At 36.6% G+C, this 23,417-nt stretch overlaps 9 protein-coding genes across 9 annotated transcripts; 4 read left to right on the top strand and 5 right to left on the bottom strand.

Annotated features, from left to right (window-relative positions):
• Nucleotides 1-34: 34 nt before the first annotated feature.
• On the top strand, nt 35-645 carry EV154DRAFT_491282 (uncharacterized protein). Its single transcript, XM_051599533.1, has one exon. It carries the CDS (start codon nt 90-92, stop codon nt 315-317), a length of 228 nt encoding a protein of 75 aa, XP_051463349.1. The 5' UTR covers nt 35-89; the 3' UTR covers nt 318-645.
• Nucleotides 646-2,682: 2,037 nt separating this feature from the next.
• On the bottom strand, nt 2,683-5,141 carry EV154DRAFT_541432 (uncharacterized protein; the record flags this gene model as incomplete). The annotated part of the gene is made up of 4 exons (XM_051604484.1): nt 4,764-5,141; nt 4,018-4,247; nt 3,399-3,967; nt 2,683-3,196 (listed from the first exon to the last, which is right to left on the bottom strand). Exons 1-4 carry the CDS (start codon nt 4,885-4,887, stop codon nt 2,683-2,685), a joined length of 1,437 nt encoding a protein of 478 aa, XP_051463348.1. The 5' UTR covers nt 4,888-5,141.
• Nucleotides 5,142-6,228: 1,087 nt separating this feature from the next.
• On the top strand, nt 6,229-7,863 carry EV154DRAFT_491279 (uncharacterized protein). Its single transcript, XM_051599532.1, has one exon. The coding sequence runs from the start codon at nt 6,303-6,305 to the stop codon at nt 7,767-7,769; it is 1,467 nt and encodes a 488-aa protein (XP_051463347.1). The 5' UTR covers nt 6,229-6,302; the 3' UTR covers nt 7,770-7,863.
• A 679-nt stretch (nt 7,864-8,542) lies between these two features.
• Nucleotides 8,543-10,014, top strand: EV154DRAFT_491277 (uncharacterized protein). The gene is made up of 4 exons (XM_051599531.1): nt 8,543-8,682; nt 8,744-8,865; nt 8,933-9,200; nt 9,262-10,014. The coding sequence occupies exons 1-4, from the start codon at nt 8,547-8,549 to the stop codon at nt 9,936-9,938; spliced, it is 1,203 nt and encodes a 400-aa protein (XP_051463346.1). The 5' UTR covers nt 8,543-8,546; the 3' UTR covers nt 9,939-10,014.
• Nucleotides 9,884-11,592, bottom strand: EV154DRAFT_491274 (uncharacterized protein). The gene is made up of 5 exons (XM_051599530.1): nt 10,747-11,592; nt 10,596-10,685; nt 10,449-10,543; nt 10,147-10,395; nt 9,884-10,075 (listed from the first exon to the last, which is right to left on the bottom strand). The coding sequence occupies exons 1-5, from the start codon at nt 11,491-11,493 to the stop codon at nt 9,970-9,972; spliced, it is 1,287 nt and encodes a 428-aa protein (XP_051463345.1). The 5' UTR covers nt 11,494-11,592; the 3' UTR covers nt 9,884-9,969.
• Nucleotides 11,593-12,895: 1,303 nt separating this feature from the next.
• Nucleotides 12,896-13,553, bottom strand: EV154DRAFT_455668 (uncharacterized protein; the record flags this gene model as incomplete). The annotated part of the gene is made up of 3 exons (XM_051597344.1): nt 12,896-12,926; nt 12,949-13,255; nt 13,321-13,553. The coding sequence occupies 2 exons, from the start codon at nt 13,551-13,553 to the stop codon at nt 13,057-13,059; spliced, it is 432 nt and encodes a 143-aa protein (XP_051463344.1). The 3' UTR covers nt 12,896-12,926; nt 12,949-13,056.
• Nucleotides 13,554-13,728: 175 nt separating this feature from the next.
• Nucleotides 13,729-14,350, bottom strand: EV154DRAFT_491269 (uncharacterized protein; the record flags this gene model as incomplete). The annotated part of the gene is made up of 1 exon (XM_051599529.1): nt 13,729-14,350. A coding segment is annotated over exon 1 (228 nt), but the record flags the coding sequence as incomplete, so codon positions are not given.
• Nucleotides 14,351-16,551: 2,201 nt separating this feature from the next.
• On the top strand, nt 16,552-19,442 carry EV154DRAFT_491257 (uncharacterized protein). Its single transcript, XM_051599528.1, has 3 exons — nt 16,552-16,849; nt 16,910-18,126; nt 18,505-19,442. The coding sequence occupies exons 1-3, from the start codon at nt 16,573-16,575 to the stop codon at nt 19,396-19,398; spliced, it is 2,388 nt and encodes a 795-aa protein (XP_051463342.1). The 5' UTR covers nt 16,552-16,572; the 3' UTR covers nt 19,399-19,442.
• On the bottom strand, nt 19,422-20,989 carry EV154DRAFT_491250 (uncharacterized protein). Its single transcript, XM_051599527.1, has 2 exons — nt 20,748-20,989; nt 19,422-20,682 (listed from the first exon to the last, which is right to left on the bottom strand). The coding sequence occupies exons 1-2, from the start codon at nt 20,974-20,976 to the stop codon at nt 19,499-19,501; spliced, it is 1,413 nt and encodes a 470-aa protein (XP_051463341.1). The 5' UTR covers nt 20,977-20,989; the 3' UTR covers nt 19,422-19,498.
• Nucleotides 20,990-23,417: the final 2,428 nt, after the last annotated feature.

Below are 23,417 nucleotides of genomic sequence, written 5' to 3'. Positions count from 1 at the left end.
TGAATGCTATTCTAACTGAGTTTCTATACGGCTTAGCTCAACTAGGTATCATAGATCTAACATCAAATTCAGTACGGAATATATTAAAAATGTGTACAGCTAAAGAAGAAGATGAAAACATCACATTATCTTTAAATGTCAAAGAAACAGAAATTACCGACAGTGCCAGAAATCTAATTGAAGCAATAAAAGATGTCAAAGCTTACTCTTGTAAAAATTTGCTTAATGCATTGTGCGCAAATGGATATAAAGAAGACCTTGATGTTATCAATAATTATGATATTGGATTGATAGAAAATTTGGTTAAGCATTTGTAAGATTTTTTTAACACGCCGTTTCACATTACCCTACTTGTAGTAATACAACTTTTAGCCTTGATCTCATTGAATCACCAAAAAAGATCCTTTGAATACAATTATGCTTGAAAGATCAGCAGCAGTGCAGACAAGCATCGTTGTCACAAATCAACTGTTTCTGGCTGCGAATGATGTTGTGCAATCAGGTTGGCTTGAGAGAGAATACTTTGGCACCAATAAAACAAAGTGGGATGGAGTCCTGTTTAAAACAGGTAATCATAGAGTATCCCCTGGCTTTGTTGAGTTCTCTGGTGGAGTGAATAATGCTGTTATAACTTACTAGTCCGATACAAGCTCACATGTTTGCGCCAGCGATTTTAATTAACCGTTTAAAGTTGTAGCGTCAGATGTTGTAGAATCAGAAGATGTGACGTTAGAAGATATAGCGTCAGAAGATGTAGCACCAGAAGATGTAGCACCAGAAGATGTAGCACCAGAAAATGTGGCATTAAAATTCGGACAGTTAGAAGATGAGGATGAGGTACTGAACACCTAGGTATGTAATGTTGTCAATACTAAAGAAATAACGGGTATTTGTAATAATCTCTTACATTGTTAGCTCTTTCAATACGATTTTGATGCACTAGTCGCTGAATAGAAGAAATAGCAGAACGAGATTCATTGTTGATATCTTCCCTCAAGTTGCTGTCTTTTCGATCTTCCCAGTATTCACGATATTTCTTTCCAAACACTGTTGAATGCAAACGACGAGTCTATGATTAAAATAAAAGTTAGTGTCTGTCAAAAAGTTTGAAATTAGTATAGCATACAGTAAAAGTACTTATAATATAAGATATAGTGTAGTTACTGGGATGAAAGATGTATGCACCACCTTCTTTCTCGTCACAATTACCACGATATCCTCTATATTCGAGACCTTATCTTACCCATGTGAAAAAAACATGAATCGTGATGCAAGTACGGTGGTGATTCCAGCGGCATGTACGACGTTAATAACTTTGTTACTTTGCTTTGATTGCAGTGTAAGCAGCAAATCCATATAGTTTGCGTTTGTTGCATCTTCAGTGCCATTAAAATGCTCTGCAAATAAAAAATAGTCTAATTCAGGTGGTTCTTTTTGGAAACTTGATTCAACCTATGCTAAAAACTTGTAGTTCTTCCTGCTACCAAGGATTCTTGTTTTTTTTAAATAATTGAGCTTCAGGAGTATCTATCGACTTTCGCTTGCCTCGCATTGTTTAATTGATAAAGAAGAAAAGACGTCTGAGTAAGGTATTTTTTTGTAAAAGGAGAATTTTATTCGGTCGTCGCAAAGGATACGTCATAATCGTGTGAGTTCGATTTATTATTCCACACGAGAAATGATAATCTTAAAAATAAAAAAAATTGATGCATTGACGCAAATTGGCCAATCAAATTCGCGCAAATTGATATTTAGAAGTGCGCAAAATTATTTAAATGCACGCAAATTGGTACCATGAGCACTAATAATATTAGGGTCTGGAATAATCCTATATTTACGTAGATAAATTACAGTCGTCATAGGCAATGACGATTTATTTTAAACAATAAAAAAAGAAAGCAATATAAAATTATGCAAAATGAGTTTGTAATTTTTTTAAAACACTAGACCGCTTTGATTACTTTTAATTCACAAATGTTAATTTTTTTTCAGACGAATCAAAATTTACTTTCAGACATTGACTTACCTTTTTTGGACAAAATAAATAAAAAATCAGACAAATGAAATTTAGTTTTCGGATAATTTGATAAGTTACTCTAAGGTTTACCTGCAAAATCTTTAAACCTTCTCCTCACTTGAGTGAGACGAGGTAACCACATTGGAGGTGGCGTTTAGTCTTTTAAAGACAGTTGGTCGGCCTTGGCCATCCCAAATGGATTGAGATATAGCAAGCATATTTTTCGCAGCCATCACATCACGATTCCAAAAAATATTGCATCGTTTACAAATCAATATTTGATGGATGTGCGAGGATTTTTCGTCAGTACCGCACCTCATGTTTTTTAAATCATTACTAAAACAAGAATTGTATGTCTATAAAACTATTATTTTAGTCGAAGGTATTGATATACATTAATATACTAACCTTTGATGTTTTAAACTCGTTAATATCAACAAGAAGTAACTCTCCAAGCTTCTCTCTTCTTTTCAATTGTCGGTAAAGCTTGTCCGTTACACCGGAGCGTAAACCCTTAAACTTTGTTTGGCTTTTGTTCTTAAGTCCATCGCCAAAGATGATTAAAGGCATTTTATTACGATCCCCTTCTTCGAATTTCTCTTTATGTTCTCTTTATGCAAGTTTTTATTATTAAAATACAATCATATCAAGGTTTGTTAGCACGCTTACCTTTTGACAATTTTCGGTTTAGATTTTGAAGAATCAACTATTTTAGATCTCCTTCGCTTTTTACTCTTCTTCTTATTTTTCCTTCTTTTCTTGTTGTACTTTGTAGATCCATTTAAAAGGATATTAACGGCGTCCTCTATACTCTTTTGTGATGCGATATAATTACACCATTTACTACTGGTAGTTCTAAACCCGTAGAAATTAAAAAGTGTATCAATATGTTGGAGAATATACGTAATGTACAGTATATAGGTATCATGAGACGTGGTTTTAGGTGAGGGGATATTGGTCTCAATTTGATCAATACCCAAGCTTTTCTTGAGTTCTTGTTCCTGTTTATGTCTTTGCGTAACACCGCCCATATTGTAGTATTCTTTTGAAGAAAGACGTCTTACATCATTGTCTCCATGGTAGGATACAAACACATCCTTCTTTCCGGGATCAACTGTACATGGCCTAAAATAAGTATTTACCTCTTCAGTGTTAAAGTCATCGAGTTCTAGGACAATGCTTTTGTTTAACGAAGATCGCTCAGTACGACGACAAAATAGTAAGCGGTAAGTACAACCATCGGTGTACATCCCGTTCAAAAACATCTTGCCGTTGGTTGTAGGCAGCTCCTTCATATCTTTAAGGCTAATAATAATAGACAAAATGTTTATTATTAATATTATATGAAGAAGGTTCTCAATGCTCTTTCTTTCTTATGTACCTTCTAATTTTTAACTTGGCAAAGTTAAAACAATCGTAAAAGTACCTTTGTGTGAAGCTAAATAAAGTCTCGTCCTTTTCTTTCTGTAACTTTGAGCCAGGGAATATACCAGTAACGTTTTGACTATCGATTTTGATAAAGCGCCACTGCAAACCGGGATTGGGAAACAGGCTAAATACTCTAGGCAGTACAAAATGCTTTACAATATCATCTTCCTTCTTTTTTTCACCAGATTGAACCGTATCTTGAGGTTTTCCTGTTTCTGAGTCACGCTTCTGTAAAGTAGAATTTTCAGCAATTATTGATTCATACTTGGATAGAATGTGTCTTAATGCCGGTAAAATACCAAAAGGGGCAGTATTCTGAGTTGCCTTTGTAATTGTGAACGATGGCAAGCGGTTCTTGAGCTCCACAATTAAAGGGTTTATAAATGCCTGTAAACCATTTTTTGTTTTTTGGCTTAATGGTGGGAGGATATCATTATTTAGAACGGCAACAGGATCAGATGATAGTACTTGATCTAAAACATGTTCATATACAAGTTTCCTTATGACAGATTTTTTAACGTTCTAAGTCAAGTTTGTTAATAACTTGTTAGTGCTTCCTGATAGTAACTTACATGAAATTCTTTACAAATCATATACATGAAGTAGTTGCAGATAATGCTCTGAAAATTCTCAATGTAATAGTTATTATAACACGTAGCAGTAGTTTCACATGCAGTTGCAAGCACTTGACCATAATTTTTCAGCCCATCTTTTTCTACGTTTAACTTTACTCCCTCTAGATTATTAAGCTCCATCCATACGTCTTCCAAGTGGTGAATTTTGGCATACTTTAACTGAAAGTCTTTGATCGACAGCTGTTTACAGACCACTCTACACAATGAATACCAGAAATTTTGCTGAAAAAATTCATTGGACAAATTATTGGGGTACTGTAAAATGTAGTCATTGACAAAGATTTGAGCTTTAAACAAAACAAGACGTAAGAAACTAGATAGATCCTGGATCTTGTTTACGGCCTTCTGTAATCGGTCATCATCATCATCTGTTTCATTTAAAAAGCCCTTTAATGGAAGAGATATAGTATATCTTTGATTTTTAGCACCAAGATCCTTTTCGATCAATTCTTGTAAGGTATAGTTATGGTTAGGGCACAATTTACTTCTCGCAGAAGAATGACCACTTGTATCACAAGACTTGCAAATCAGGGTCGATGAGCTTGAAGACGCAGTGGTCCTGTTTCTTTTAGCCACACTCTTTTCTTTTTTCGCTTCAAATGTTTCCTTTCTCTTTAGGCCTGATTTATTTTATGAGTTATTATGTTTGGCTATATACTTGAACATATACAGTGCATTTTTACCTCTGTTTCCACCAGCAGGTTGATTCATTGTGCTGGTACTCGTTTCGTCCCCCATCTTAGCAAGTTTAGCTGTTATTTTGGCATTTATAAAATCTTCTGTATGTGGGTAAATACGAGGTCTCATATTTTTTTTGTGAAAGAAGCACTGTTTGATGTATTGTCAATTAAATCAAGTTACATTATAATGCTCAAAGTCAACGTCATCTAAAGTAATTGAAATTCCGTTTCTCCCCCTTTTTTACTGTTATAACATATTAATTGAGGATTTGTGTAAAAAGAGCTCATAAAAATACACTTTTAAATACATTATGAACTATCAATGCAGAATATGAAAACTGTAAAATTCACAGGATACATCCTTTGATAGCCTTTGTCTGGAATTTTTTTTTTATTCTATTTGTATATATATATATTACGTTAGGCTGAATCATTTTTTTACTTCTGTCTGAAATATATTTTTGTTCATCTGAAATCATTTTTAGGTTTATCTGAAAATAAGTTTTCCTTGTCTGAATTTAAAGTGCTAATACTGTAATCATCTACAAACATTCTACGTCTCTACTACTTTCAATATTCAACTCAGAAAAACTTTATAAAAAAGGGCAACAAGTTTTTGTTAATCTTTCTTTTTCTTCTTTAAGCCAAACTGTTTCACATTTTATCTTTGTTGGCTTGCAAACATTAATGAAATCCACGAAATTATTACTTGCTTAAAGCCACATCCCAAGAGTTACGAATTGTTTATCAAGGCGCTTCCAGTTACCTCGCGAAGTCTAGTTTATGTAACCCTTAATTCATCCTATTGCTGTTAAACGTGTGGACTTGGTAATAAAACCCAAAATTGACTAAATATTCAGTCTAGAAATAGTTATTGTCTGAATGCAATAATCATGTTATTTTAAAGTCTCTAAGAATTATTAACAACCAAATTCCTTTATTACGCGTGAGATTACACTTACTGTTTAGACAGTGATGTAAGAACACTTGAATAAAGTTATAAATATGAAGGCAAATGTAGCCCTGCGACCGAATAAGTTCCACTTCTTCATGATTTTAATAGCAACCGTAAGTAAATAAAAACTTGGCGGTGTCGACAAAATGATAACCCAATATGAAACTGCCGGCTTCTTGCTCTTACACAAGTAGCTATTTTGGGACAAGCCATTGTTTATAAGCCTCAACCTTCTAAGATCTTGCAAAATATAACTCCAATTCACTTGTCTTATTTTTTCCTGTTTTTGATTATTTTCATCAATTGAACCTTAGTAGCAATTGATTATGGGAATTTTCAGTGGTAAAAAATTTTACGAGTGTTTTTTTCTAATCCCTTCTTTCTATTTGTTAATCCCGATTTGTACTTCAGACACAACGCCAAAAGAGTACTATAAAAGTGGATTAAAATACTATAAAAAGTTCCAATACGAGAAAGCATTTGGAAAGTTTTTATGGGCTGCACACAAAGATCATGCTGCGTCCCAATATTATTTGGCAAGACTGTATTACTGCGGTTGGGGTATCGAGTCCGACAGAGTTATCGCCATGCAATGGTACAAAAAATCGCTCAATAATGGATACTCAAAAGCTCGTTTTGAAATAGGCATGATCTATTACAATGAATTTGGTTACAATGACCAAACCGATTACAAAAAGGCAATTCGTTATTTACAAGAGGTCACTCGAAATGAAAATGAATTACCCTCCTGTCGTTATATTGCACGAATGTTTTTTACAGGTGGTTACCGCATTAAAAAAGATTATGAGCAAGCACTGTTCTGGTACTTAAAAAAGGACAATATACCTTCAGATAAGGACTATCTTATTTTAGCAAGAATTTATGCAGAAGGCGGATTTGGAGTTAAAAAAGATTACAAGGAAGCTGAAAAGTGGTGTTTAAAATCCAAATGGTCCGAAAGCTATGTTATTTTAGGCAACATCTACTTTAAAGGTGACCATGGTCTTGAAAAAAACTATGTTACCGCTTATGATTACTGGTCTGAATGCCATGGTTCGGATAAAGCATACTCGATGGGTATTTTCTATGCATTGCGCGATGACGAGCAAGATTTCAAAAAGGCTTTAACCTGGTTTAAACAGAGCGGGGACACCGTCGATCCAACATGTCAAGTAGCAGCTGGCCTTCTTTACGAGAAAGGTTTAGGTGTCGCACGGGATTACATCGAGGCCATGTTTTGGTATAAAACGGCCTGCTTAAAATCAAACGGTGGTGCATTTATCCGTGTCGGCTGGCTCTATCATAAAGGACTTGGTGTGCAACCAGATCTTAAAAAAGCATATGACATGTATGAATACGTGTTAAACAACGAACATTCTGATTTGTCACACAAATATCATGCTATGGCATATATAGGCCTATTATACAAGGATGGTCTTAACGTCACTCAATCTGATACGATCGCAATAGAGTACTTTCAAAAGGCAGCTGATGGGGGAGATCCTGATGGCTGTAATTTTATGGGTGACATTTATAAATATGGACGTGGTGTTGCTCTTGATTATGAAAAAGCATTTCAGTATTACGTCAAGTGTGATGAAGCTTGCCACAATAACATGGTCTTCTGCGATGAAGGATGGCTTAATCTCGGCATTATGCATTTAAATGGATTAGGTACAGAAGTGAATAGAGAACTAGCTTTAATGTATTTAAAAAAAGCTTTGAAATATGGAAACGATGAAGCATCAAATTTTATAGACCAAATAGTTAGTGACCTAAACATTGTGAATGCCACTATTGATCAAGACAATTTTACTGTACAATACCCGTCTACTGACACAAGAACAACCAGCTCAGATCAAGTGAACTCACCTGTGTTTCTCCATGTGGATGCTGTAAATGCAATTATTTCAGACCACGAGAAGCTCCCTACGTTAATATATGTTGAAGACAAAAGAGATCCTATACCGTTGGAGGCGAAATGTGGTGATTTTCTCCATTTGGAAGACTGTGTCCCCGAACCCCTATATTATATGTCTCCCACACAAATATGATATTAGGTTTTGTAATTGTGAAGCATTTATAAATCCGCTAGTTATAAGAGTATAATTTAATTATTAAAAAATTGGTCTATTACATACATATGAACTTTAGTTTGGGTTTTGCTTTTCTTCTGTAAATCATCAAATGCGCGCAATCAATACCAGCTGAGGTAAAATACGTTATTCATTTGCCACATTCAAAAAAGAGTCTTTAAAAGACAATGATGCACAAATAATAAGTCATTTTATAACGAAAACATCTAAAAAAGCATTTGATCTATCGAACGAATGTCCTAAAAGGGAGACCATTTCGTTAATTTTTTAATTGAATATATTATATCCATAAAAAAATTGTTGTAGTTCACAGAGAACTTCACAAGTTCTTTTCGAAGTTTTGAGTGTATAATGATAAAATAACGGGCCCTTAGGGACAGCCAAAAGGTACCTGATTCTCCACGACTATGTGCACTTTGACTGTTCGTAAGAAATTTTTTGCTGTCCCTAAGAAAAGCGTATCTTTAAAATCCAATAAAAAAGAAAATGCCATCTTCCAAAAAGGAGTAATTAAAAAAAAAGTTTTTCTAATTCAAGTTATTCCTTGATATTGGTAATATCAAGGAATAACGAGTTTTTATCTACTAGTGATGCTTGTATTTTTATGAGAGTGAAAGACACCTCAAAGCTAAAGAAGGATTACTTTTAAGGTTTACAAGTGAAGGCGGGTCCCCAAAAATTTGTTTTAAAACTTATTTGGAAATGGGCCAGGGCACTTTGACATTCTTTACCAAAATGTGGACGATTCGAGCTTTAGGACTTGGGAAATTCAATATAACCAAGCGTTCTTTACATCAGAAAGTTGTCAAGGGTTACACCAGTGTTTTACGAAAAGACGACATTGACACAGCAGAATATTACTTTGAGAATGGTAATCACAATAGATTGTTTCCGAACAAAAACTTGAAAAAGCTAACGACAAGAAAACAAAGGCCTGAGAAAAGTAAAGCCGTACAACTTTAGCTTTTTATTTTATGCCAAAGTCAGAATGTATGGTGCCACAGTGTTAAATACTTTCTTGAGAGAATATCGAGGACGCACAGAGGGGTATTACGTAAGACGAAAAATCATCAATATGAGAATCCAGCTTTCCCTTTTTTTTTAACTCTAAACATGTAAAGCGATATGCAATAGACAAGGGCATGATTACAGTCAATGGAAGACCTACAACACCAGATACGATTTTACAACATAATGATTTGATTGCACACACAGTACATCGCCATGAGCCACCTGTGACGGATAAGCCGATTGAGATTGTGCACGAAGATAAAGACCTTTTTGTGATCAATAAACCAGCAAGTATCCAAGTTCATCCAAGCGGTAGGTACAGACATAACACTGTCATTCATATCATGCGTAAAGAATTGGAAAGTAAAGTGTTATTTCGTAAGTGGCACACATCTTCAATATGGATACAATGGGATTTTTCTAAGTAACCTATCATAAGCGTCGAATAGACTTGATCGAATTACCTCTGGGCTCATGTTAATTTCAAAAAACCCACAAGAAGCAGATAGGATTGGACAAGAAATGCGATCAGGGCAGATCCGAAAAGAATATGTGTGTCGCGTATCTGGTGAATTTCCTCGCGAAAGGATTGTTTGTTCAGAGCCTATTCAACAATTAGCTTACACCGTGAATCTAAATTATGTGCATCCTCAAGGTAAAGCATGTACTACCATTTTTGAACGCCTCAGTTTTAACGGGGAGACTAGTGTGGTAAGGTGTAGACCTTTAAGTGGTCGCACGCATCAAATTAGAGTGCATTTGCGTTATCTGGGTCATCCCATCGCCAATGATCCTATATATGGCTACTCTACAGCATGGTCAGAAAGGATCATTCGTGGTCAAACGATCCATGACGTCCCAGCCATGATTAAGACAATGGTGGCAACTGCCCCCTATGATTACATGGATGATGACCCCACAAATACAACTGTTGCACGCTGCCAAGACTGTAATGTGCCTGTCCCTCAATCTGATCCTATCCCCGCACAATTATCTTTGTGGCTACATGCCTACAAATACGCCGGTCCACATTGGACATATCAAACACCTCAATTACCCGCATGGGCGCACGATGATTATAAGCACGACATTAACATTATCCCTGCCTCATTTTAGAGAACTGTTTTTTATTATTATAATTTTTTTTCTATACAAGTGTGGATTCTTTTAAACTTAATTGGTGGTCAACCGCTGCTGCCAGTACATCGACATCACTCATCGAGGGCTCTGTTACTGGAATAGGGTGAGGGTATCTACAGAAAAAGAAAAGGTTAATAAACAGAAAAAGGGGGTGACAAGAAAGTGTATATTTATATTGGGTTACCCGTTGGAGGAGGGAGCGATTCCCAACATGGTTTCAGGAGTAATAGGCATCATGGATCGAATATTAGGAAAACCAGCGGGAAAGAGGTCCCGTTTCGATATGGTTTTCTTTGTAGTGGTTGTCTGATTCTTGAGTCGCTTTTGAGCAGGAGAGTCAGCGAAACGGACCTGCAGGGGGGCTGATGATCCCGAGATAGAATGGCCGTTGTATTTATCAATAATCGCACTTGCAGATTGTCGATCAGCCAACCTGTTTATTCATTTATCAATAAGAATAACCTCCGTTTCCCTTTCTCTCATTACCTGGCAAATCCTACTCCTCGACTCATACCCGATTGTGGATCACGTAATATACGGTTGGAAATCGTCTGAAACGGGTTAAACAAATCCTCCAAACCCTAAATGAAAACTTTGAGTGCCTTATTTAGAGTTTCTCTTCTCGGTACTAACCTCCTCATCCATGGTAACCGGCAAATTAGAAATATAAATATTAGTAGACGTTTCATCTTGAAGACTTCTTAATCTTGAGCTAAACGATTCCTAGTAACAACTTATATAAGTATCTCTTAATCCTTTTAACAAATTCTTGAATTGAATTTACTTGTCCAACTCGAGCAAGTGAGGCTTGATATCCAGCAGCGTTCAGGTTCATAATAGCTACTTGACAATCTTCCTGATCCTCAAACATAGCAAATCCATATCCCTTGCATTCACCAGACTTTTGATCAATGATAGCTTTGGAGGAGCGTATAGGACCATAGACCTTACAGAGAGCCAAGAAGGACTCATCGGTTTCTGTTAGGGGCAAGCCACGGACATAGATATTTTGAGGATGAAACTGGGTCAGATGAACGTACTCTTGCTCCAGCAACTCTCTGCGCTTCTTTAGATCAATTGGTTGTACGTAACCTGCGGGTGAAGCTGTTAAGAGAGGTGAGGATATATGAAGCGGGGGGAAATGATGCTGTCCGTGAGGCGGCAAGACAAAGGCGTGTGAGGGAGGTGAAGTCGGATATTGCAAGTTGGGACTGAAGGGAGGACTGGAAGGAATCAGTTGTGGTGATAGTTGGTAATGATGCAGATGAGGGTGGAGGACGGGAGAGCCTGGGTAACTTTGATAGCGAGGGGTGTTATCTGCTGTGTTTGGATTGAAGTCAGAATAGTATTGTACAGAGAATTGTGGACTTAGCGGATAGACATACGCATAAGTGGGTGTGTGGCTGGGATCATTAGGATCGTACATCATTTGACTCTGCTGTTCTACGTAAGCATACGGTGGGTATGGTGGTGAACTAGGTGTCATAAAATGTTGCATCTTTCGACTGCTACCACTAGATCTTTCTGTCATGTCCACAATAATAAAAACAAAAAAGAAATAAAATAAAATCTATTAAAAAAGAAAAGCTTAAAAAGCAAAAAAAAGGGGGCTAGTTGGACGTCATCAAGTCTTGTGAAACCATGGATACATGAATATAAGAAGGCTTTCCGCACACGAGGTGTACATGAAGAAAAGACTGAGATGGCTGTGGCACGTGTCAAAAAAAAGTAAGTTGATATTCTTCAGGTCCGACCTTCATTTTGATTGGGAAAAAATAGCATTACCCAGCGTGGATTGCTTGTCCGCTTACATGAATTAAAAAGGCACCCGTGCTTTTTTTTTTTGTGTCAGTGTACACAACACCTTTTTCACATTAATTTATCAGCAAAAGTTTTAAAAAGTACATCATCAGATAATTAGGAACGCTCAAGTAGATTCGAGCATCCCGATTTCAGCAGTTTTTAGGTAAATTCTTGGCCAAGCATTTGCTGTTTTTTCTCGTTCTTAATTTTGCTAACGCGAAAAGTAGTTCAGTAATAGAAGAGGTCTGCTTAGTAACTGTGATCAAACAAAATTTTGTAAAAAAGAAGTTTCATGTCAAAGTAGAAATCATAGCTTAATATATTTGCTTTGATAATATGCTTAATGGTGCAACCAGGAATACTAGTTTTTTAAAAGGAAAAAGCGATGAAGATATTGTTATCAATCGTAGAGGGGAAATCTTCTGGAGTTTTTGGAATACTTACGAACTGGAATGTTTTTTTGCCAATAACACATCGTACACAATTTAAATTTTACAGCCGTCTATTATGATTTGAATGGCTTGAATTCGCATATTAAGCAATGCAAAGTTACAATGATGGATATATGTCTCTGGACGATAAGCATTTGTTTGAACTATACAATCTATCTGCTAAAATACCATCTAATGTGTCAGAAGATCTGTAAATATCCATAAATTATACCTTTTTAGATGATCTGACTGCAATGGATATGCCATTCAGGACGGATTTTTCCCCTAGTATTTTTTCACCAATAGCAACTAGTGCTCTCAGGGATTAATAATTGAGCACAATAAAGATTTTGTTTATTAAACTTATAAATATTCATCCAAACAACTATATGTTGTGGCGCTTCTTTTATCATCTACTGATCTTTGAACAATTTTAAAAGCTCTTTGACGTGCTTTAAATTAATTTTAAGTAGCACATAAGCTTAAGTAAACCGATGACTATAGGCTATATAAGTATGGAAACGTTGATATAAAAAAGAAATTAAAGACTGGGATTAATTTTATAGCACCTTTTCCTTTACTGACTTAATTACCAAGTCTTTCCATAAAGAAACTGTTCTACACTATTTTCAGAAAATATTAGATCAAAATGTAAAAAAAAATTCGTTCACAAATAAAAAAATAATTCGTTCACAACGTAAAAAAAAATACGTTCATCTTCCGAAAAAAAATACGTTCATCTTCCGAAAAAAAAAAAAAAAATTGAGCTTACCACTTAAGTGTATCTATGGTTGACCTGCGATAACAGGCCTGGAAAATTCTAGTTGCGATGTTGACGAACATTTCTAATGTTTGCTTGTTCATTTTGGGTTCTTGCTCTTCTCCGTTGGTTCTGGGGAACCTCTCCACGTCGAAATCTTGGGGGGAATGCCATTTCCAGCACGAAGTGATCGAACAATATCAACCATGTTCAAGCAAGCAGCCATATCACGATTCCATAGACGAGGAACAATCCTATTTGTGTTATTAGTCATAGCTCTACAATTTTGATTTGTACATCTGTCACAAGAACAACAAAAAAAATTATTAGATGAAGAAATTATTAACATGTAAAATCAACATACCTCAAGAGACCATGTCTGATTACACGAGGATTTGCTCTTCGTCTATGAGGGCGCGGATTATCGACCATCCGAAACGTTTCAAGACTTCTACGTTCACAAGCTGGGCAGCACTGACTTGTTCTAAATTCATCAATCAAATACACCCTTTTACCAGCTTTTTGAAGCAACCGACGGAATCCAAGGCCTCGGACCGGCTCATGAAATCTTGCATTAGGAGAAGACCAGTTACCCATAACATAAACAGCTTCGACACCAAACTGTTCATCTAGTTTTGAAATAAGATCCTCGTTTCCTTGCTGTCTTCTAATATAGGCAGATAGCCGCAATTTTCTGTGCAAGGGATGAGCAGTACGATGGTTGGTTCGGAAGTTGACATAGTGGTTTTGGATAATGCCTGTCATATTGGACCTGTATACTTCAGATTTTATCAGTGCATCAATTAATCCTTCACGTCTTCTATAAGCAATTAATTCGGCTTTTCTTTGTCGAATACGAAGTAGATGATTAACAGCTTGTCTAAGATGACTTCCCAAACGCATCTGAACATTGTTGCTATAAGATGTAAAGATCTTTGCTCCTTCGATTAAAGATGCTTGCTGACCATAAAGGAAATCTGGTGGAACAAAACCAGTGACCTCCAAATAGTCATCAAGATAAGTGTCAATGAATGCACGAGTCGCCGCAGTTCTTCCGCCAGCCCTTCCTCGTGCATACCGAGTCAGTTTGAGCCAGACCTCTGCAAAAAAATCACGATTGATACATCGCCTGATATCAAAGTTCTCATCTTCTTGAATGGCACGCAAAAAAATGTACTTTGAGAGTGAGTATGCGTGTGTAGTGATGTTGTGGACTGTCACTACATATTCTTCGAGCCTTTCACGTCGCTCTGGGTCCCAACCAATACCATCAATAGAGGATTTAACAGATATAATACGATCGCCAGGAGCCGAAGAGCTAGATGTGCTCATATTGCTTCCAGGTGTACCCGGCGTACCAGACAAGGATCTATCAGAGTCCATGCTGGTAAAAAAAAAGGGCAGTTATTTGAAGTAAGAAGTTTGCTATATTAACATGTTAGATAAATGTCGCTCATTTTTGGATTGGTTGTTACAATATTTACCTTTTACGTACAAAGTGTTATGAATTTGAGAATAAAGATAGTTATACGTAAAATAATAAAGAAAGAGAAAAATAAAAATTGAGTAAGGATTGAGGTAAACTTTTTTACCAACTATTTATATAAGATTTCATTGTTCATTTCTGACTTTAAAATAATTCGTTGAAAAAAAAAAGGGGGAGAAAAACAAAGAACAATGAAATTCGCATGAAGCAGTAATAAATACACTTTTTCTAGCTTTCATTTTATATATATATCTTTTGCAAGAAGGTACATACCTCATATTCATTATAGAAAAATTCGGATTGCCCAGAAATTATACGAAAGCAAACGGAAAATAATTGTGTTATTCAAAGTAAAATAAAAATTGGTTGAAATACCCCTAATACATACAATGAAATAAAACTTTATTTCAAGTAAAACTCTAAATACCATGTACTTGTCTGAGCGTTTTTAGGTATTTTGTTTCTAGTTTGACAAAAAAAAAACAGGTTACCGTTTCAGGGTGTCAGGTAAGGAAGGAAGTCTGGTACATCCATATATTTATCCACTTGTACGTTTGTTACCAATAACTGTGTCGTTCATGACGAGGTAGTGGCATTTAATTTACTCTTGGTAACGCAACACATCTAAAGGGGGGGGGGGGTTGCTACCCCTCGCTTCCCTTATGGGTGAATAACAACAATATCAAGTTTTTCTCGTTTGTGCGTATCAAAATAGGCCTAAAAAGAAGACAATACTTATTTGGTTTAAACCCAATCGTTCAATTTTCAAGAGCAAGCTCGAGCAGGTTAGTCTTTTGGATGAAGTGACATTAAATTAAAGTCATATTATACGCATACAATAGTGCACTTATTCGGGTCCTTCAATATGATGAAAAATTGTTCTTCTACTTTTAGCAGTATACCCATTTAATGATAACAGATATATTTCTCTTTCGTTCATTTCGTTTGTAAACTATGCATGGAAAATTAATTAATTTTTAAGCGATTATTTATTCCGTCGCTGATTGAAGTTTTATTCTAAGCGTGCACGAAAAATTTATGAAAATAGTGTATAGCAACTAACTGATGCAGGCATCATTGATTATCCAGCCTTGGGATAATAGTTCTGGTCCATGTATAGGACGTGAGAAATTGGAGAGTGATAATAACGAATTTAAAATAAAATGGGAAATTTAATTAAGTGAAATTATCAAACTGCAAGAATAAACTAAAGCTTTATTAAACAAATAAAAAGAAGTCTATATATACACATTATTTCAGACATTGATCACAGATGGGCTGATGACGGTCGTGGGTAGATTTATCCAGATAATACTCGGATGTAATGATCCCATATAGACAGGCCATAATGAGATGTCAATAACAATAACAATAACATTCATTCTTAAACTGTGTATGTCTTGTAGCACAACATTCAGGGGAAAATGTAGTTCTTAATTCAGATAGCTGTGGCACCTCAATGTGGCTGACGTAACCTTCATATGTTTTCATATTAATGTTATTATTTAAATGTATGCCTTATACTTGTAGGAAGGATGATATGAGATCAAGCCTGTAAATAAAGTAAATGATCAATATTTAAATTAAAGTATCGATAAGAGTTATATTTAGGATTATTAAATGGAAGATTTAAGAAGTGTAGATAGAGTCATATATTGAAGTTTACAGCCTCGATCACGACTGGGCGTAGGCGGCTAGTTTAAAAGCTTTTAGTACAAGAAAGATACCAGACTGTAGCAATAAGAGTAAACATATAAGGGGTCAATATATAGGCCTCATGGCAATCTAATCATCGATAAACCAATTCGAATTCTTATCAAAATCTATGGTTATAAATGAGTGAAATATGTACACTCATAACACTAAGTTTCTCTAGATATTAACTTATCTGAACACTACTGCTTAATCCAAAAGGTGTAAATTAAAAGAAGAGGTATTGGAAACCAAAGGTTCTTATATGAGAACTGCTGGAATATGCATGAGGCTTCCATTGAATGATTGTAAACTAAGTCCAATTTGGAAGTGTACACAACAAAATAATAAATAAATGAGACTGCACAAAAATTTAGTGTTGAGGAGTATGCGACCGAATCCGTAAAATTGGTGCATCATTTTCTTTTCTTGCCTCACATGGAGCAAGACATACGAAACACAAGGGACACGTCTCAGGAAAGGGACTTTTTCCGGTCCTTAGACAATCTTGATTTTTCTAACACTATAGTAGATCTTGTCGAGGACTGGAAACCTCTGTTGCATAGTCTGTCGACTACCTCATTTAAACCAGCAGTTGACAATGCCGAACCAAGTGCAGCAGAAAAGTATTCGAATCTTAAAATGCCAATCTTTGACGTTAATTGTTTTACCGACTATATAACAGTAAAAAAGCCTGACGCGAATGTTCAGAAAGGTGAGTTGCAAAAAAAAACACAGTAGATGAGAACCTTCATTTCTAAACCCTATATTTTAGACATGACCAACAAAAGTAGGGATTTGGACAACAAGAGTAAGGACATGGCCAACGAAAATAAAGACACGGCTGACGGGAGTAGAGATGGCTTCTGTGACGTTTGCAACAAAGACTATGTCTCGAAAGTTAGCCTACTTATCCATAAAAAGTTTAAACACCTGTATGCGTTCAATTATACCAAACCAAGATCCTCGTTTGATACGACTAATCCTTATTATTGCAACCTTTGTCATCAAACGTTCACGGCACGCAGCTATCTCCAGCACAGTAAAACAACCCATCAACGAGGGCATCATAAAAGTAAAAAGCCATATGTTGATTCTGGTTTCGGATGTGACATATGCAACAAAGTATTAAAGTCAGAGCGTGGCCTGAAATTACACATCAGGCGCATGCATCTACCCAAATCGTCTAGAATTGCAGCCGAATCTGCCTCTGAGGCAAAACGTCCATCAAAGTTGGTATTTTCTTCACCGGTGACGATTAATGACAGAAGTGACTTGAATATGACCGCCGCATCCACTCAATCAGCGACTGTAACGAGCACATCACAGGAATACGACAGTGATTTTGATGATTTTCGAGATGCTGATCTGCCCAAATATACCAAGGATTTTTTAAGCAAGCATCGCAAGAAACCTGAAAACAAAGCCTTTGGCAATACACTCCAAGCAACGACAGTGAAGCGAGTCAGGTTACTTGTGCGAGATCCTACAACAAAAAACAAGGTGCAAACCTTGAAAGACGTACCAGAAAATACCCAATTCTCGACTACTAATACACCCCAAGTTGATCAAGAAATACCCTCTGAAGTGTTGAGCGCGGCAGAAAACCCTTTGAATGAAGTAACAGAGAGCACTCATCAAAAGGCATCGGTCGTCACTGAAAGTTACACCCAGTCAATTCAAAACGCATCGTCTGTCGAAACAGCAGAAACAGAAACAAAGAATGGAAAACCTGCGACTCAAATTTCCGGTCTAACGGGACAAAATGCTATGGATATCAAAGCAAAAGTACCGAAAAAGATATCTTCATCTTTAAATCCAACAAAAAAGGGGAATGTTAGATGTAATTCCAAGCCAACGAAAAATGATGAAGTGACTACAGAAAACTTGACCAATGATACAATATCTTCACCAACATCTTCTTCTCCACCAACATCTTCTTCTCCACCAACATCTTCTTCTCCACCAACATCTTCTTCTCCACCAACATCTTCTTCTCCACCAACATCTTCTTCTCCACCAACATCTTCTTCTCCACCAACATCTTCTTCTCCACCAACATCTTCTTCTCCACCAACATCTTCTTCTCCACCAACATCTTCTTCTCCACCAACAGAGGCTTCTACACCAACATCTTCTTCTCCACCAACAGAGGCTTCTCCACCAACAGCTGCTTCTCCACCAACAGAGGCTTCTCCACCAACAGCTGCTTCTCCACCAACAGCTGCTTCTCCACCAACAGAGGCTTCTCCACCAACAGAGGCTTCTCCACCAACAGAGGCTTCTCCACCAACAGAGGCTTCTCCACCAACAGAGGCTTCTCCACCAACAGAGGCTTCTCCACCAACAGAGGCTTCACCATCAACAGCTGCTTCTTTACCATCAGTTTCATCGGAAAAACTTGTATTGTCATCAAGAGTGGGATCTCCATCGAAAGTTGCATCTCCACCAAAAGTTCCATCCTCATCAGCCGTTGCTTCTCCACCAAAGGTTGCATCACCACCAAAAGTTGCAACTTCATCAACAGTTGTATCTCGACGAAAAGCTGGCACCCGATTAACAGCTGTGTCTCCATTAAAGGTTGTACCCCGAGCAACTCGCAAATCTCGACCTTTGACATCGAAGAAGGATAATGATACAGTTATACCTAAAGAGTCGTCGCAACGCATTTTTTCTAAATGCAAATTAGGGAATATGGCGCTATACAAATTGAACCAACACGTTTCAGAGGCTCATAGTACGACTCGTCACTGCGTACCTTGCGATAAGTATTTCGAGAAGAGGTCTGAATATTGTGAGCATCGTGTAACTTTCCACGAAGCCAAAATCGAATGGATCCTTCAAAATGATATTCGCTGTGAATGTGATGGAACATTTTCGACACTCACCAATTACCGCAATCACGCATACTTATCCCATTCCCAACACACACCGGATCCGACCAGTCCAAGTCTGTTCTGTCATGCCTGTTCAATTACATACCCTACGCAAACTCTTTATATGCAGCATATGGAACGTATTCATAATATAATGATTGAACTCACTTCAGTCAAAAACAATACGTTTTTCTTCACCTACTCTATCGATCCACCCCTTTCCAGAAGTAAAAAGTCCAAGAGAACACTTCCTTACACACCAACCGAATCCAAAATTTCCAAGCAAAAGACATCAGGCAAAATTACAACTACTGCTAAAGTCAAATCCAAAACGGGGCCCTATCAAAAATATACATATACTTCCTTCTTGAGCAAACGATCAGCCTAAATAAAATGTAATAAAGAGCTAAATATGGTTTCTTTTTTTATTGATATGTACGTATATATAAAATAATGATGACAGGAAGGTGGGGGGGGGGATGGAAGAGTTAAATGGCTAAATCTAATATGGTACATTCGAGTGGTACAGCATCCTCAGATTCTTCAAACTCAATATCATACTGTGTTCCAAAATGTCTGAATAAATGGCATAAAACTACAGTAAATGCTTGTGTTTGATGACTTGATAAAATGGAATCAGCAATATTACAAATATCTAAAAATATTTGCTTTTCTAATTGCTGACAAGGATCATTTTCATCCTGTAGTATAGATCTACCAGTCACCAGCCCTTGTTCTAACCTTTGGTATCTTTGTACAAATGAATGATGTGCATCTTCGGTCTGGTTCTTTAATAATTGATTTTCGAGTGCGTCCAGTGCACTTGTGATTCGACTCAAGGTCTCGATGTGGGATTTGACCCAAATTGGTAAAGTCGAAATATTGCTTCTCCAACCTGTTAAATGAGTTAACCACGTCACACCCGCTAAAATGGTCAAGCGAGGTACAGCAACAAATGCGATGGGATCCAAAGACTGTATCGACTGGATGTCCATAATTTGTAGGTTGATGGCGCGCTCCAATACGATGGGTAATAATTGAGTGAACTCATCGTGAAATAATTCATGTGGTAATTGCTGCTGTTGTTGAATGATTTCAGTACAATTCGACTTTTGCTGTTCTTCCATGATGAGATTTGTGTGATATTTTCCAAAAACTGTATGAACGTAACATTCGTATAGTGTCTTTTCAAAGTTAGTCCAGTCATACAAAAGCTCGACCAGATGAGGTTCTACTCTTTTCAATAAATCGTGGTGCTGATGGCTGTTATAAAACGTTGTGTCTGATTGATTTGAGTTTGAAAAAAATGCATGAAAAAAAGAAGATGATTCAGATTGCTTCTGTTTCAAGGTCTGTTGCTTGTACAATAATCGACGCGTCACCAGTCGGATTTGTTCCATCGACTTGACCAGCTTTGTTGCCAAAGGTGCAATGATATCAGTGAAATATTCAAGGTGACGTATTTGACAATTGTTATTCAAGACTTGAGCTGCAAACCAAATCGGTTCATTAAAGCGCTTTTGTGAGTCTGTCGAAAGGACTGCCTTTTGTAATAAATGTAACGTATCCAGATAGATCCGTTGTTGTCGATGCACAAGATCTAATGTTTGTTGAAACTCTCTATCGTTTCTCTTATGAGATAGTTCGACTGTACTTGCTACCCACTGTTCATCTATGAATTGCAATAATTAGGTCTAATTTAGCACCAATTTTTTTTTTTATAATTATTAAATTTACCTGCATGATAGAGTAATGAAAGCACGTTGTCTCTTCTTAGTTCAGGTTCTTTGCCGCCTTCGTGTAAAGCATTGATTGTCATTATACGAGCCATTGTATCGGGAAACATAGGGTTGGTGGAGTTATCTTGTTCGTCGAATGTGTTGGGAATAGGAGTAGAGGGCTCAACGGATTTAAAATCCATTGCTAGTTTTACAGTATATATAATAAAAGGATCCAATTGAGTCATTGTTATGAAAAAGAGAATAAGAGATAAATAAATAAATAAAAAAAGTTGAGCCATGCTTTATAAACAAGTGAAAATAATAATTATGCAGCTGCATCTTAATTTCGTATGTCATGACCTAAAAATATTTATTTTTAAAAAAGGAGGGGGTTATTTTTAACGCTTCTTTCGGTTTAAATACAAGACTTCATATTGGTCATTGAAGAAAACAAACGTTCGCTATTGCTAAAGTGGGCAGTTCCCCCGGGTCTCTTCATTGATTGGTAGAGTTATCCCTTATATTTTTCTTGTTGGACAAATGCGTTCACGTGGTGAATGTAGTCTTTTCTGTGTGTGTATCCATCCAATTTGTTATTGAGGAGAGTCACACGACAAAAGTTATTCTCATTGTCTTTCTAGACTCTGTCAGACTTTTTCTAGATTTGTGGTCACAACGTAAAGAGTCAAAAGCCCCATAAGACAACACTCATGCCAGCAACAAATCAATGAACTCAGCCCTTCGTCAATGCCAAGAGCTAGCTTGAAACAAGCACATTTCGTTGTTTCACACATGTCTTGAATCTTACATGACTCAAACTATTTGATTTAAAAGAAGCCCGGTAAAAAAGATAACGAGGGGCTGTTTTACTTGTCTATATGCAAACTCTTATTGTTTTGAAAGTAGCGTGATATGCTTTCTGCACACACTCATCAAAGCAAATATTATGGATTCTGTATAATAATGACGGGTCAAGTGTGCCAGTTGGCAAAGCGTAAATAGTGAACTCGTACATTACACATCAGGTTCTCAAAAGAAATAGTTTTGACAGAATTTTTTTGGCGACTGGTTGAAATAGCATACATCAGACTCGAGTAGCACAGAATTGGTCCAAATTGATACAAGTAAAAGAGGGTTTATCAACAAAGATAATAAGGACTGTTATCAGCACGGGAGTTAGTATTAACCACAATACTGTGCAGGATGATGATCAGACAAATTTGAGAGCGAGTAGAACTAGACGATCTTCGTATCATGATGTGCAAATATAGAAGTTGTAGATTATATGCATAGACCTTTTTTTGACATGCAAAAAAAAGTTTACCGGATATTTTTTTAAGAAAATAGGTCTAGATGGAATTGAAAGGTTGAAGCTGAGACATCAAATGAGCGATTATTGTTGGATTTTACGGCACCCACCACGGATGAAACCTAAACAGAATAGTCAAATGACCTAAGCATTATTGTTTAAAGAACAAAGGGTAGCGTGAATAAAGCAAGGAAATCGTGTTTATGCCATTCTGAGTTCATCCGTGTGATAGAACTCCAATTGAATACCACATAATACCTTAAATAAGGTATTATTGTCAAGGGTCATTCCATGATAAATATCCCACGTAATTTGAGTCTCACAAACATGCATTTATACACTACGCAGATATAAAAAAAAAAGTGATAGGCTATTCTGTCATTATAAAATAGCTTGTGTGAATACTTTTTAGCTCTTCTATCGTACGTACCAATCAGTTTCTTTTCAACATCGCGCTCATGGCCTTAAAAATAATGTTCCACGCGAAGGATATTTTATAAATTAGCGGTGCATGCTTAATAGCAGCGGCAGTATGACTCAAATGAGCCATGTTATTAAACCAAGATGCTTATAATTACTATGATGTTAGCAAAGTGTTTTGCTTACAGTAATGGGAATTTTTTCAGGGAAAAAAAAAGTGTCATCTTTGGCAACCCAAGGGCAGAATAAGCCTTGTATTATTTGAACTAGCCAGATGGAACATTCAAAGACGTAAAAGTTGCAGATAAACCGTCGCTCGAATCCGCTATTTTTAGGGAAAGTTGATAGTCTTAGATGGTGATTCCTGTCAGGGTTTTACCTATTATTCTACGTGGATCCAGAAGTGATATTATCATCTAGTGCTTGAAGCTATCTTCACTCTCAAGTAGAAACATTAAAGTTAAGCCATAATATGCGTGTCATAATACAGGCTGATGATTCCAATATTGCCAGAAGATTGCAACGATATGCTGGCTACTTTGTTGAGCATTTGTCATGACTACCAACAAGTCGCAATGACAGGCGCTTGAAAAATTCGGCCTGCGTCTTTCGTCTTTACAATTATACGTTGCGCTGTACAGGTTCAGAAGGGAAACGTATTTTTTTCAAACGTCTTTTTTTTAATCACGAGACGGCCTAACTACACATAAGACAAGAAAATTTGTTACGTTGATTGACATGCCATATTATCTTAAATTCATGGGATGATGAACATTTGTTTTTCATAAAATATGCTTCACTATCAACACATGCTACTACTGACAAGTACCGACTAGCTTAAGGTAGTTGGAAATGCTTCTATTTAAGTAAAAGCCATTATAATCCAATCATTCTGACATAAGCGCTTCTTTATCAGCCCAAAAATAACGCCCACACAGTGACACTTTTAAATTTGGA

Source organism: Mucor mucedo (genome assembly GCF_025094135.1).
Source record: "Mucor mucedo strain NRRL 3635 chromosome Unknown EV154scaffold_3, whole genome shotgun sequence".
Lineage (NCBI taxonomy): Eukaryota > Fungi > Mucoromycota > Mucoromycetes > Mucorales > Mucoraceae > Mucor > Mucor mucedo.
This window is presented reverse-complemented; position numbering and strand designations above follow the sequence as displayed.